The sequence below is a fragment of the Atractosteus spatula genome, chromosome 21 (assembly GCF_055471065.1).
Source record: "Atractosteus spatula isolate fAtrSpa1 chromosome 21, fAtrSpa1.hap1, whole genome shotgun sequence".
Lineage (NCBI taxonomy): Eukaryota > Metazoa > Chordata > Actinopteri > Semionotiformes > Lepisosteidae > Atractosteus > Atractosteus spatula.
Genome location: NC_142726.1, coordinates 11,227,470 through 11,243,385, shown reverse-complemented (window position 1 = coordinate 11,243,385; position 15,916 = coordinate 11,227,470). Strand labels below are relative to the sequence as shown.

The window sequence follows — 15,916 nt, the reverse complement described above, 5'->3', positions numbered from 1 at the left end:
TTATGCTTTTAAACATTCAATTTATTAAAGAACAGAGCAAATATTTTAAAAACAATCTGTGAGATTATATATTTGTGAAAACAGAAAAAAACCCAAATTAAGAAGGTGTAGGTGTAATAAATAGAACGGTCTTCCCAAAATCTACACATAATACATAAGCATCTATCAAATCTCATGGTTCAACTGCACCTAAACTTTATGATAATCAGAAAGCCGTACAGAGGAGTAAACCTTTAAGAATTGCATTTTCTGCACTAAACTTGGTACAGTACCGAAATTCTCTTCAAGTGTTTCCCCCAAGTACAAAATTAAATATACAGAAAAAAAAGATTTCCATATGATACATCTTAGACTTTTTAAGCACAACAAATACACAATATTTTTAAAAATCTGATTTAAAAGTAAAAAAAAATGTATTTCCTAATGCATTGTTAGGAAACTATTCAAAATAGCAGTAATTTATGCATACAAATGCATACCCAGTACCCACATTCCTAGTGTGCAAGCTGAGCAAGTCCTTCATAAAACGACAGAACTTCTGGGTCAAAATTCACCCAACTAGGTCCTCTGTGGTCATTCACAATTTTCTGCAGCTCAAGTCCTGAGTAGCTTCATTTCGTGGTCAATCTGTTACAAACTGGTATTACAAAATCAGTCTCTGACCAATAATTTTTCTGTTGATTTCAGCCAAAGCCACCGAAAAAACAAAGGCTTTCTCATCTGAAAGATTGGCATAAATATCAATCTCTTTTTCTTGTTTTTCTGAAAAGAACAAAACAAAAGGGAAAAAAAAAGTGAAATTCACAAATAATGCCAAGGTAACAGTATACAGCAGAAGCAGATCAATAATGTTGCATCATCAAATAAAAAATAATTATAGCAAATGACTGTAAAAGAAAGTCTCATGTTATGCTCAAAGCAAGCTGGTAAAATAAAACTTCTTCTAGGGATATCATGATTAATTCACCAGCCATGCAGCAGCAGAGAGACTACTTTGTAAATCATTAATCTGAACAAACTGTCCAAGCCAAGCTGTACTGAATCACAAAGACTCGCTTCTTACACAACATTAAAGCAACAACGTTGTAAAATGGTACTGTACAAATAGGTTCAACGGCTAAATTTATCAAAAACTCCAAACGTAACTAGAATCATCTTTCTTTACACTGAATAATGCAAAAGCTTTCATTTTGAAAAACACAACCAATAGATGTTTTTTTAGCCGAGTGAGTGATCACAACGCTAACATTAGTGTGTGTGAACATGTCAGCTAATCAGGGGAAAAAAACAACCTTCTGTACTGAGGACTGAGGAAACCACAAAGTTGCGTATTTTGCATTATCAGTGTATATACTCACCCATATTGCTAAACTAAGGGTTGGTACAATAACTGACTTTAAACAATATTCAATTAAGTCAAATGGGGAAAACATTTCTGCTCATCATCATTAATCATTTGCATTAAGAACATTTTGGCTGTACATCTATGACTCGTGATTTAGGAATTCATTTCAATGGACCAAAATACAAATTTTTAATTATGATAATATGATTAATGAAAATGCACACAGTTTAAATGTAAATGGGTGATAGTATATTGCTGCTAAATTTCAAAGACGGTCATAAAGTACTAAATCCATATTAGCACTATGTCCATACAGACATTTAAGATCATTCTATTATCTATTAACTATCTGTTGACCAACATACCTAAATTAATTCAACAATTTGTTCTGGTTTTTGTTTTTTGCCTAATGATGGAATATTTTTTTTAAACTACTGAAAGTGTGGGCTTCAAAAATCACTTGACTATTCACTGGTAAGCGTGTTGTCAAAATGAAAACAGCCTACATGCTATCGATAGTGAACGTAAAATTGTTGTTCTACTTCAGGATTTTGACAGACATGAATGTTACCTTTTTCATCCTCGTGTTTTTTATGGGTTGTCGTTTTTGGCCTGCCCCTTCCTCTGCGGATGTGCTCCGATTGGCTGTTGGAACGAGAGCGCTTTCTGTTTTCCATGTCTTTGTTTGTAGCCGAGTTTATTTTCTCTCTGCGTATCCTCTCTGTTCTTCTCCTCTTAGCATCTGATTTATCTGAAAATATGCCACATTACAAATAATGAAGCTTTCTTAATTATTTAACAAGATCAAGAGAGCAACGCATTTATAAACCACAAAATATAACTGATTCACCTCTCCTTACTTAAAACTTAAATTAAGGACTTAAAAGCCCTCCCCACAGACATTTTCAAAAAGAAAAACCACCAGAGAAAAAGTGCAGGAACATAGTTCATTCTGGGATTTCATTATTACTTCAATTGTAAAGGTTTTTAAATACTAAAATTCGTAATAAAGAACCTCTGTGGTTTTGTAGATTCCCTTGCTTTTCTTATGACTCATGAGCCACAGTCTACTGGTCCTTAACTTACACATAGAATCTCCTACTACTCTCAGCTGTCCTTCAAGACAAAAATTATTTTCATTAAGAAAATAAAACCATTATAACTTGACTAAGAAATGGTTCCAATTCTATGGAAAATTTTTTTTTTCGATGTTATAAATGTTAATGCTCATAAAGAGGTTTAACAGGATTCAGAATGATTTTACTCAGAGATGCTACATACTGAATAAGATGCACATTTATAGGGATACTTTTAAAATTTAACATTGTTGAGCGATCCAAAGAGTTTGGGGAAAAAAACAACTTCAATATTTATGGAGGCTTGTTTTGTATATCACTTAGTCTTTACTCAGCTCTACACATTAAGATTACTACTGCATGTAAAGCAGGAACAAAGGCCTTTTTGAAGAGATCATAGATATGACTAATGTGTTTGCTTAAGGTTGTCTCTCAACCTTAAGACTGCATCACCTCACATCAAGCAAACAGTTGTATCTCAAACAAAGAATATTTTAGAATATGAAAGACACTTCCATCATTGTTCCTTATTTTCTGCCTGTTTTGCTGTTCCTTATTTGAAGTCTAACAATATCACATTGTAATAATAAAGCTGAAGAAAACATACTTTCCTTTCAACATAAGTCATAATACAGCCCATGGCCTTGTTCACACAAGATACTATATCCAACTTCCTGGTTAAATTCCATTTTGGGTTTGCACACCCTAACCTCCCTGAGATGCCAAATTAATTCAATTGGAGATGTTATACCTCATTTCTCCACCTGACCTGCTGTATTGTGGGGTTACTGTGTTTCAGCAATGTAGGTGCTGCAATTCAGTGGTGGGCAAGCTGGCCCCCTCCTACAGTATATATGCAGCTATTCAGAACCCACTGGGATAGAAAGCAGTATACAAATGCAAACATTCTATCCAATTTTCTGAGAAACACACACAAGCTTATTTACTGTTGCTCCCGTTACACAGATCTAGGACAAATGGCGCACACAAGAAAAAAGAAACATCCCCAGACGCCTGTTCCATCACAAAATGTTTCTGTAAACTTTCAAGTTTCAAGAAACCTTTAGGTGGCACATAACCTATCCTGTCCTACGTCTTCTAGCTTTTTGAAGGCTTTTTTTTCCTTTTTAAAGCTAAATTTTGTTGAAGTTTCCAATGAGGTTCTAATTATTTCCACGTAAAACAGACTTGGTTTAGCAGCACAGACAACACTAAAAATTCCACAAAATAAATCAAACTCCTCTTCTGCTCAAGGAACAGCAAAAAGAAAAAAAAAAGCAAAGTACACAAGGTTTTGGCTGTGGATAATTTATGTATTTCACACTTTTGCTTTTGACGTTCCAGTGTGGAATTAACCTCTACTTATTCCTCTTCCAGCACAGAGTGCTGATTCAGCTCTCTGCTCTAATCTCTCCTGTCTGCCTCTGGACAAGCTGCGTGACTGAGGAGCTCGTACTCAGAATTGTCTCCTTACTGGCCATAGGTAAGATGTTTCCTGAATCAGAAGGCAGGTCTATTCTTAGAAACATTTACTTCTGGAAGCACAGAAACCGACAGCATACACAAGAAAACATTGAGTCTGGACATGTGTTTCCTCAAGTATATTAGCCTTTTACCTTCTCAGTGTTGCCAGATTGAAATGTTGCACAGTTATATTATACTACTGTAAGCCATCAATTATTTTTTAGGTTGTAGTCCATACTTGAGGTTTCACTCTGGTGCATTTTCAAAATACCAGGCTTAGAATATGAGTCTGTTAAACTTTTCAAAGAGGTTTTCTTAGTTGATTTCTTATAGAGCACTATGATAAAGGCCATTTTCAACCTAGAGGAACGTAAACTAGCATTGAAATTTAACCCAAAAAACGGAAGACTGTCAGAAAAGAGAAGTGAGTTTAATTCCTCCATTGAAAAAAAGACAACATGTTACATTAAATGGTTTGACTGTAATCTGAGCTACCTTTACTACTGGAAACAAAACAGCATTCCAGCCTTCATCAACACAGGAAGCTACTTAATTATCAAAGGAAAACTTTTTATTCTGCATAATGACAGAAATAATACAAGGCATTAGAACTGAAAAAAAAACGTTCTTCCAGTACTTTGAATACAAACTTACACAGATTAAGCAACACACCAAAAACAGTTTAATTTTCAAATCATGTTAAAAATAACATTTTAAATATTGTAACCAAACATTTCAAAGGGGAAGCAGTCATAACCTAATTAAAATATCCTGAAAATCTGACACCGATTATTTGAAAACAGCAGTAATATCCTTAGTAATCTAATTGCTACATTTACCAGCTCATTTAAAAAAAAGTTATTTTAATTTACTGTTAAAAGATATTTAAAGCTGTACTTTAAAGAACACCATATTAAAGATCCTAAACACTCTTCATAAATGAAGTAAGAAAAATAAGTGAAAGGTGAAAAGTATAAAATGAATAGTTCTCAAATGTTAATATTGCTAAATAAAACTACAACGAATGAATGAGCTCTCTTGATGGGATTCAAATTGTAACTTTAAGACAGGAGAATGGAAAGAATTAGAGTACATGCAGAGTGAGAGCATTAGCCTGGAATTAAAAATGAAAGTCCCATCCCCCACCTCTCCCTGTATTCACTCATGAAAAGTGTTGTCAGCCTTTAAGCCAGTGCAAATTGCACACTAATTTGAAAACTTGAGAGACAGCCGTTACTTGCTTTTAAATATTTATGATTGCTTCACAAAAGATGCCAAGACAGATAAAACAAGCCTGTGCAAAAGCCCACAAAAATCCTCAACAGGACCCTGCGTTTACAAACCTGACAAGTCTAAAATCTTAAAATAGTCGTTTGTATTTCAAGTTTAATACAAATGCTTAAAAAAATTAAACTAATGTTTTCATTATCAGATGTGCTTTGTACAAGCAGCAAATATGTGCTCAATTTAAAAACCAAGAACTGTGTTAGGTCTACACCCTAACTGAATAATTAAATCAGTAGAAGGCTTTTTCCGTTTTAAACTTTAAGAACATTTTTGTGGCCTATTGTCACCATCATCTCTATTACTAGCTCTCACACAGAAATACACACACACACTGATGTAACTACCACGTGGTTAGGACAATGGTTCATACCAGTCATATTTGATTAATCTAAACAAGGGAAGTTCGTTGACAATAACTATACACTGTGAATTGTATGAACAACTCTATGAATTGTAACCATATCTAAGTGCAGAAGTAGTCACATACCTTGTTCAAAATAGCAATTAAAAGACAGAATAGCTTTGATATTACAATAAAACGTCTCGTTTTCAATCGTCTTCGTTTAGTGATGCTTGTTAATCATGGAGAAAACTTGTAATTACCTATTGCTGGTGGCGATTTCTCAGATTGTTTGGCGTTCAGAAGTTTTCGGCTAATGAACACATAGCCACAGGGACATGACTTGCATGCTACAGGAATCTGATAAAAATTGAAAAGAATAACTTTAAGCACTGGCGCCCCTTGTTTATGCCATCGGTTAAATTTAAATGCACTACATCTTTATCACTCAAGATTAACAATGCTGGAGGACTATACACCTATTTTACACTGAAACTGTTGCCTGTAAACTCTGAAAATCAGTTTAACTGCATAAAGTACAGACAGGTTCCACGTAATATAGTTTAAGCAGTAAATTACATTTCTCTGCGCTTTCATTTTGGCGTCATGTGTGAGTTCGTAATAGTACAAAACCACCACTAGAAATCTGGACTGTCGCCAATTTACAAAAGTAATGATTGCTATATAAAAAGTGAAGATGACGTAAATATAATTATAATCTAGCAAATAAGCATATAAGTAACGCAGTAGTTCAAAGATATTAACCACTGCAGACGAAAGGTTCAATTTCAAGCCGTATAGATTTACTACCCGAGGCATACAGGAAAGCAATTTCGCGATTTTTTTTTATTCTTCCGAAATTAAAACTTCCATATTTCAAGCATGTTATTGTATTGTTTACTAGAACAACTCATTATCGAGCAATGCGACCTTCCGATGAAAAAAAAAATTGATGACGTATTGTAAGATTAATATTATCTACCCCACAGTATATTCATAAGAATCTATTTTATATTGCAAGGCAGGAAATGGCAAGACCATAGCACCGACTGGTTCCTAAACTGAAATAACTATGAATTCATTCAAAATTAAACATTTGCACGAAGGCTGTTATTAAATATACATACCACACGTATCAGTGTATCTGAATGCAAAATGTCATTTAATGTAAAAATAACCATTGTGATATCCTTGAAAACTATCCTCCTCTCACCCAACCATGTTAAGTCCAACTTCTGTTTACATGCATAGTTTCCTGTCGTACTAGCCGAGCAACCTCCGTATAGTCCAGCTAGTCTGATAAATTAAAAAGTAAAATAATAAATGTAGGCATAATTTCTCACCTGTTGATCGCATTCAGGACACGATTTGGTAGCCATTTTAACTTTCTTGGCTTTATTTACCGACATTCTCTGTCTCTTTGTTGGGTGGTTATATTTAACGCGTACTTCAATCCCAGCAATATTGCACTGAAATTTCAGCCCGCTGTTCTCCCAGCAACGATGAAGTGCAGCTGATCCGACCCGAGAGCTCCAACACTCACCAACTCGACATCAATCACACCGAAACACTGGCCATGCGCACTGCGAGCGCGGAGACCTTAATTCGCTTTTTTCCCAATACTGTAGCAGCAGGCATGCGCAAGACTTCAATAGGGGGAAAAAAACTTACAAAATACATTTTGTGTTTTTAGCATTGAAACTCCGTGCTCTCCACAGAGCATGCGTTTAGGTTCTGACCTTGTCTCACTGCCAAAGAGCAACGACTGCTGAACACAAGGAAATAAACATTAAGTACCCCTTGTATCGTTGTTGCTGTCATATTTTTTTTTGTATGCGGTAAATTAAAAAAAATGCTGTGCCAAATGTGTGTTGAAGACAACGTTGAAGTGCCGATTATTAAATATTAAATACAATACCAATATTAGAATTATTTCAACTTTAAACATACAAAAATTGATTAAACGCCATTATTTTAGTAATTTGCCTTATAAATTCAATTTACCTTAAAACTAAAAAGTGATTTAAATTCTTAAATATCGATTTTAGACGTTTCTCGGGCTGAAAAATGCTTATCTTTCAAACCAAGAACAGTTTAACTAGATTAGCAGAGAAGCCCATCCCCCATACATTATATACTGGAAACATGCTGTAGCCATAGGCAACTCAGCTGTTTTTACTACGAACAGAGCTTCCTGCAGCTATTTTTATTACTAACCATAATAATTATACATTTCAAACTGAATTAAATCATTTCTTCATTTAAAATTATTAATAAATTATGTTTTTTGAAAACAAGCAAATGTATAAATTGTGATTCTTTCACATTCTTTCCCAGAGTTGCTGAGGAAGGTAGAGTCTATATTTGCTTGTGTGTGAGGTTCGGCAGCTCAGACATAGAAAATATCTACCATCATCCTATTGTTGTTAAGACCCACTTGTTTTAAAAGCAAAAATAATCATTCACACGTGCCTATCTGTTGGTTTGTAAAGTTAAAGAATAACTCCAGATTTAAAGGTATAATGTATGAAATTGAGAGGGTTAATCTGTTTTTTTTGTACTTTAAAATAAAACAACTTAAAATGGCCAACTCATTTAGATTCCTGACATTCTATTTGATTCTATAGTATATATTTTCTACAGTATTTATTTTTTATAGGATTGTGGCCAATCTGTCTAGGGTTTTATCATAAAAGCAAAACGATGGAGAGTTTACTGATTACTGGTAGAATGCATCTTCTGAAGCTTCTGAAGATCCTGAATCTATATATTGTACATTCAATACATATATGGAAACATAAATACATCCACTACCACACTGACTAAATCCCAGATCATTTAATTTGAATGTAAGACTCAAATTACAACTATTTATTCAACATAAATCTGCAAAACTTGCATCAATTTTTCTGAAATATTTTGAACTATCTTTCTAAAAAAGTTTAAACCATATATTTATATTATGTCCTTTACTTCTGGTTTGATCAACAATTATTTGTTATTAACTACGTAATATATTTTTATTGTAAAACCTTTGCACAATTCACTCCCTGTCAACTAGTTCAACATGATAAAAATCACAGTTCTGTTAACACTGATCTGTATCTCTGGTTCTTCCACATAACTGCTACACAGTCCTGATATTTCCTTGTTCTCAGTGCCTGTGTTGCAATTCTATAGTGATCCAACAGAAAACAGCCTCATAATTGCTTGCATATGTTGCACAATAATACAGAACAATTTTATCATTTAAAAATTAAATAGGCTAATATGCCTTCAAATTTACTTATTTTTTAATTTGAAAACCTTTCATTTTGTATATTGCAAATAAACAAGTCTTTTTTATTTGAATAAATGAAAGCATACTTGCATAGCTGATCCTAAGACAATATTTAAGGTATTGTATATTTCATTCCAAACTGTATTTTTTAAAAAGTAATTAAATAAAAAGTTTAATGTATATTGTTCAAGCCTGTTTATTAAAGCATATTGAGAAATAATGATAAAATACACTAAATGCTATAGACTAAGTCAGCTGTAGCTGTAGGCCTACTAATTTACTACTCTTAAGAGGCCAGAAAGCATTCTTGAAAATTAGGTCAGGCATCTTGATATAATGCTCTATACAGCAACCATATCTGTGGTTGTAAAACCAAATTTATAGCACCCTCTACTGTGCTAACCTGTTTTTTTCTACAGAAGCAGTTTCATTTCAAAGAATACCATAAATGGAACCAGTGAGGTTAACAGATCACAATTTCAGTTAACGTAAACCATGTGATATACACAAAGTAAACTGAAGCTCATTTAATTTTTACATATATAGAATATAACACTTCATTACAACTTCAAATAACATTATTTATTCTTTCAGAATAATTTAAGGTGCATTTGTTTTAAAGCAAAATTTGTTAAATTAGCTTTTAGTTATATAGTTTAGTTAAATATGTATATTTATATTATGTATATATAGCTAAATTTTATTATTATACATAAAGTATTCCTAAACAATATTAGTTACTATTCAAACTTAATACAGAACTATAATTGGTAAAAACAAAGAGTTTACATTAAATCTTTGCTTATTGAGATTGTCTAACATCATTTGAAGCATTATCCTATACAGTGCTTGAGTTCTTTACTATCAAGTTTTCATATTCTGAATGAATTTTGAAGAGATACCATTTCTATTCAAATTACCACCCACACCAGAGTAAATATTCAAGCACGCAGTAAGACGTGTTGAGTCAACACGTATCTGTTCAATATGACATGAGTAGGTGTCAAGGAAGCCGGCTAATTCACATGCAAAATGTAGGATTGTTGTGCAAAGTATCTTTAGTACAAAGCCACAAATTGTACATTCTAAAAACACTCAGTTAAAGAGAAGTGTCAAGTGTGACAAATGACTAAACCTATTTATTATATTACTTTGTGAAAGAACAAGATAATGAATAACTCGATACTGTGTAACACTTTGCTACAACTTTATGGGAGTATGGAACAAGCTACCTAATCAATTTATTGAAGCTGATAGCCTGGCATCTTTCAGGAAACAGTCAGATGACAATTCTTGGATAAATTAATTACTATTAATTACTAACTACTCCCATTTACAATATTACCTGAGTTCTTATTTTTTAACAAGCACACACAGATTTTCATGGTGAGATACAGAAGGCCCACACAGTGATAGATGTTTTACCAAAACTGATATGAGTAAAATTAATTTTAAACTGAATTTTTAGGTACTTTTTTTAGGGTTCTTCTTTTCTTCTCTGTAAGAGCATTGATCTCTTGGTTTTTTTTAATGGCCGGTCTTGGCATTGTCACAGAGCTCATCTTCGTAATTTCTACAGGCATCATGAAGTTTGAGAAACTCTTTTCTTTTTTTTAGAAATGAAGTTCTCGTCTTGGCAGCGGTGACCTGCTTGTTCCTGAATTAGCGTAGTGCTCTCCTGTGAATTGATCTTCTGGATCCTGCCCAGTTGTTCTTTAACTCCCAGGTCACTAGTCCACTATCTTCACACACTTCTCATGCTTCAGTCTGGCATCAGAGTGAGGGCCAGGCTATCCCTCCTCTGCATTTCTTACAAACCGAACGTGCTAGGTATAGCAATGATTCTGCCACATTCCTGCAACTTTTCCTTGCTTTTGTGTTATAATTTGTATAATTAGGCCATGACTAATGTAAGAATTTCACATGCAGGGATATCCAGAGTTTATATATACAGGAATAGTTTTTCCTTTGCCTGGAAAGGCATAAATCAATAAATATATGACAATAAAGAAATCAATATGATCATTACACCCGTTATCTAAGGTCTATATACAAAATAAATTAAAATATAATGCATGGACAGCGCAGATGTATAATGACCAGTGAAAGGTGGTTCCTTTCTAAGTCAGAATATCATGTTCTGGGTGGAATTATATATGATGGGTTTTATATATATGTACATATGTGTCTGTATGAAAAAGTGCCCTTAATTATTTTGTATAAAAAAGTGCCCACATTTTCTGGATTAACCAGGACAGATTGCCCTGTATTTATGCTTGTGGGTTATTTTCCTAAACAAATAAAATATATTGTCTTCACAAATTTGTTTACAAAAAATGGTTAGAATGTATGTTTAAATATATTATTTTTAGGAATGTAGGGTTTTAGGGCAGGAAAAACAGACATTGCAATGCCCAAGCACAATCTTTCCATACGTCTGTGGTCTCAGAGTGTCATTAACTTCTGATTTAGTAGTGTATTTTGGTATTTAAATTAAGACATAAAATGCTAAATAAACACTTTGAAGAATGTTTGAACACAGAAGGGAACATTAAACCTGACAGAATATGAATCACAAGTAAGAAGGGTAGTTAGAACACTGATACCCTTAAAAAGGGGATTTCAGTTTTGCATCTCGTAAAAAAAAACTTTCCTACAATTTACAAACCGTAATTCTTAAGGTGGGTTTAGAACATTGAACAAATGGTGTAATACACCAAGCTATCCAGTAGATGGCCTTCCACGAATTTTTGATTGACTCCAGAGAGATGGAAAAAAAAACAAGTTAAAAAAATATAAAATAAAGAACAAGTCTTTAACCGTGTTTTTCCCTTATTGTTAAGATATTTTCATTATGAGCCATTAAGTGGCATTTATTATTGTCTGTAGATTATTCTATTAAATAGTGTTTTCAATAATCCAAGTTTTCTACTCAGACTGGTTGCAAACGTGCAGGGCAAACAAACCAGTATGTCACAAATCATAAAGAAATTTCAAAGATTTGAAATGGAAAAATTACTGTTAGGGAACTGATTGGTTCAGCTGCCTCACTGCTCTTAGGTTTTGGGCCCAGGTCACTTCTTGCATGCAGTTTGCATATCGTTCCATTATATAAAAATACGAAAAATACACTGCAAGATACACTGACTGGTATTGCTAAATCGTTAACTTTTGCACAGGCACAAAAAGCAACCTGCACTGAATACTATACTGTATGCCAAACGTCACAGCCCTCACCAGTGAAGTAGCAACATAGGACAAGAATGCTATCCTACACATATGAGCAAAACATGTATTCCCCTCTTTGTTGAGACTTCTCATAGATTTCCATTCTATTATTAATTATTCATACTCTGGGTGGAACCATGGTATAGTGGGTAAGTCTATGGACTCACAGGCTTTGGGTTAAACGTCTTGTTATTGCAGACAGTGCTGATGCACCTCAAGTGATAATCTTTACCCTGATTGCTCTTGTCCACACAGCTGTCAACTGGGGTCATATCAAGGGGGGAAAGTCATTCGCTCTCAGTTGCACCTAACAGGATGAAAATCTGGAGAAGCTCTAGACTTAAGGATGGTTATAGTTTAAATATTGAACTACCCAAGTATTTATGCTCTGCCAACCTAAAACTCTATATGGTGTGACAATAGACCTGAAACATGCTTTGGGCACTTTTATATTTAAGCATTTGGTTTCTAAAAAAGTCCATTTACATTTCTACACATGGCGTGATTGTGAGTAGTTACTATCTTGATGTAGATATTCTCCAAGTGCACAATCACACATTTCTATTCCCACACTTGCATGCACCTCCCATTAACATTCTTCATGTGCAATTTATATTTTTATTTAAACATACTATATATCAAACAAAGAACAAAAAACAACAGTTTCCCCAACCCGTGAAATCCGCCCTCCAAGATTTCAAGACTGAAATCTTTTAGATGATTTTGTATTAATGGAAGTAAAGAGTAATTAAAACCTAACCACATCAACAGCAGCATGCCACGTCTCCAGCAGAAATATGAATCTCGTCAACAGATGCTCCATATAAACAATATTTAGAAATAAAGGCACCAGGAGAGGAAATGTGAAGATTCCTAATATAGCATCAACAACTATATAGCTGTGCGCAAGACAAGCCAGTCAGCAGTGCCAGATTTCCAATTAGGCACTGTAGGCACAGTATCTAGAGCCTACAACATTTTTAGGGCCTATGAAGGAGGGAAACACTAGTGACTAACAAAAAATGAGCTGAAACAACATGCTTGCGATCGACTTTAGGTGCTCCAAATCAATAATCATACGCTGTCTAGCAGCTGTTCTAGAAACAAGAAGCATCGAAGTGATGGTCGCTGGACTCGCTCCTCCAATCATGCGTTTTAGCATTAGAATAGTTTAAAGTGCATTCAATTGGCGTTTACCCCTCTTTTTGCACATTTCGAAGTGAAAGTGCCTAGGGCCTACAAACACCAAAATCCGGCCCTGCCAGCTAGGTCAGTTTGTGTCTCTGTGAAAGTCTCAGACACAAGAAGATGAAAAGGCTACAAACAAGAGCCGGCCATTAGTTAATTGATTCAAAGAGCTCATCCACTCAGTCCTTGAAAGAAGCTGTCAAAGAAAGAATAGTATAAGCCTTGTCAACATGGCTGGGTAACATGGGTAACATGCTCCAGACACCCACAACGTTCAGGAAAGCTTGCAGTTAGTGTCCACTTGTGCTCCCTTGTTCATATTAAACTATTGTGTCCAAAAGTAGTCCACTAAATTGATTTTAACAATGCTTTTGAGGATTAAAAGAAGGATCAGGATACTTAAATCAGGTCCATTCGCGATCAAGTCTAAAAGGTTTAATTCTCTTATCATCTATTACAAAACTAACCTCGAATTAGGGAGACCCGAAGAAGGCTCCACAGCCGAAACGTTGTGTTTTTCTTTCTTCTCTTTTCAGCATGGAAAACAACCTTTACTTGTTCCTTCGCAGCCTACGCATGCTGAAGCAGCTACCTACTATACGTGAACTAATCTAGAATTAGTTTTATAAGATTAGAACCTTATAATGTAGTGACCAAAATTGTTGACAATGTCTTAAAGGACTTCATACAATTGCATTTTAACCTTCTATAAATTCCCTTTTTTTACATTATAACTATATTTAAATACTGTATATTGAAATGTTATGATATATCCAATGTTCCATTGGCCCTTTTTCTTTCTTCACCAAATTGTCTAGAAAATGAAACTTACTGTGTGTGTTATTATAAACACCTGTCGTTTCATAGATAGTTTCTGCAGTGTTTTCCCATATATTTTAGCATTTTGCTATCTGAATGTAACACATTAAAGGGGAACTGCAGTCCCAATTTCTCCGACCAGTTATTAAATCTCAGTAACAAAATAAATTCATGGACAACATAGAAAAAATTACAAATTTTGAATTAAGCACAAAATTGAAAGCACTATAAGTCGCCATATTGTCGCAAACCCCTGGTCTCGCCACGGCCGAGGTGTGATGTGATGAGTGCGTTCCTGCTTGCTAATGATGTAATGATTAATGTAATACGATGTACGAGCGAATAAGCACGGGTTGTGCAGCAGATATTTCACTGCAGAAAGTTTCCCACGTGATCTGCAGGCGCAGTTAACAAGTAAGTTCCATTTATCGGCAAAACCTTTGAAGTTGAAAGCAGTATTGCTATAGGATTGAAAGAGATGTATCCACAAGCCTGGTTCTTTACAATGTAATAAGGCCACTTCACGTCACCGGAAGTTTTGATGTCTCTGAATCGCACAATATGGCGCTGTCCATACCTGGAAATTTTGTCTATTTTGTGATGTAAATTGGAGGCTTTACATGTTACTGTGTACATTTGACTTTTACTGTGGTTTGAAATGCACTCATTAATGCTGATTCTTTCTATCCCAGACAAATAAATATTGTGTTGAAGTTCCCATTTAAACATCTCCTTGCAAGGTGCCTTGAATTTAATTCTTTTGGAATTTCATTCTGCATAGTTGCCTAGTTTAGTTTAACTAATCTTTTAATTCAGAAGGATCAATGGTTCCAGTACAGATCCCTGTGGAACTTCATTTATTCACTCATCCCACATTGAGCAATCATAGCTTATCAGTAAACTTTTTTCCCCCATATCGCCTGCAATTTATATTTAAACATTTATAAGAAACTTGATTAAAACCTTTTTGGAAAAATACACCATATCATACATACCATATATAACATTAATATATCAATATTAAATATACCAATTCATATGCTTTGCATCAATATTGTTGCTTGTTTTGTTATTGTCTTCATAAGCTAACTTCATAAGTGTAACTGAAGTAAGACATATTTGTCTATAAGTACGTTCAGTTTAGTTTCTGTTTATTGAATATGTACTACATTAGCAATTTTCCAATCTATGGGATTTTTCCAGTATGACACATATCTGAGCGGACTGTTAGTAGTTTGTTAACAGTCTATGAATATCACCTCTCGTGTCATTAAGTACAACACACAGGACACAATCATGCCCAGGAGACTTCTCTCTTATGTGTTAAAATGTATCCTATACGTTTAACAACATCACCTCTTCTCCTCGCTGATCCTGAGGCATGTTGCCACACTACCTTGGTAAACGCCTGAGTAAAACATTCATTTAATATCCTGAGCTTCGAAAGAAACGTATCACTTTATGTATACGTGCATGTTTTAGGGAAAAAAAACAAGTTTACTGTTTGAATTGCTGTTCCGGCTTTTACTCCATCCCTTAAGCTCATGTGTAATTCAAAGACATGCATACGTCTTGGTTGGTCACTGGATGTACAATTTTCAACCTGAAGTGAATGTTTTTTTTTAAACCGGACGTACCTTCAAATCAGGCATACGTCTTGTTTGTGCACTCCAGCAGGATTCTGGGCGAAATAAATCCGTCCTGGAGAGGGACGACGAAGACTGGGGTCTCTTTTACCGACAGCCCTTTTACGACTTGGGTTTTGTAGTTCACTGACCCTAAACACTTTTTGGTATGTCATATTGACACACACCTACCATGACTACAACACCCAGCATTCATTAGCTCACCAGTCTGCCATAATACATCCAGCCGCTTAAAAAACGAGC

The 15,916-nt window shown here is 34.6% G+C and overlaps 1 protein-coding gene across 1 annotated transcript; it reads right to left on the bottom strand.

Annotated features, from left to right (window-relative positions):
* On the bottom strand, positions 1-7,224 carry hdip1 (HDAC and MIER1 interacting protein 1). The gene is made up of 4 exons (XM_088939272.1): positions 6,856-7,224; positions 5,776-5,872; positions 1,917-2,096; positions 1-762 (listed from the first exon to the last, which is right to left on the bottom strand). Exons 1-4 carry the CDS (start codon positions 6,919-6,921, stop codon positions 644-646), a joined length of 462 nt encoding a protein of 153 aa, XP_088795398.1. The 5' UTR covers positions 6,922-7,224; the 3' UTR covers positions 1-643.
* Positions 7,225-15,916: the final 8,692 nt, after the last annotated feature.

Coding starts and splice junctions, on each gene's coding strand:
- hdip1 (XM_088939272.1), bottom strand. CDS start 6,921: ATGTCGGTAAATAAAGCCAAGAAAGTTAAAATGGCTACCAAATCGTGT. Junction 5,873..6,855: donor GTCCTGAATGCGATCAACAG/GTGAGAAATTAT, acceptor AATTTTTATCAG/ATTCCTGTAGCATGCAAGTC. Junction 763..1,916: donor AAAACACGAGGATGAAAAAG/GTAACATTCATG, acceptor TGTTCTTTTCAG/AAAAACAAGAAAAAGAGATT.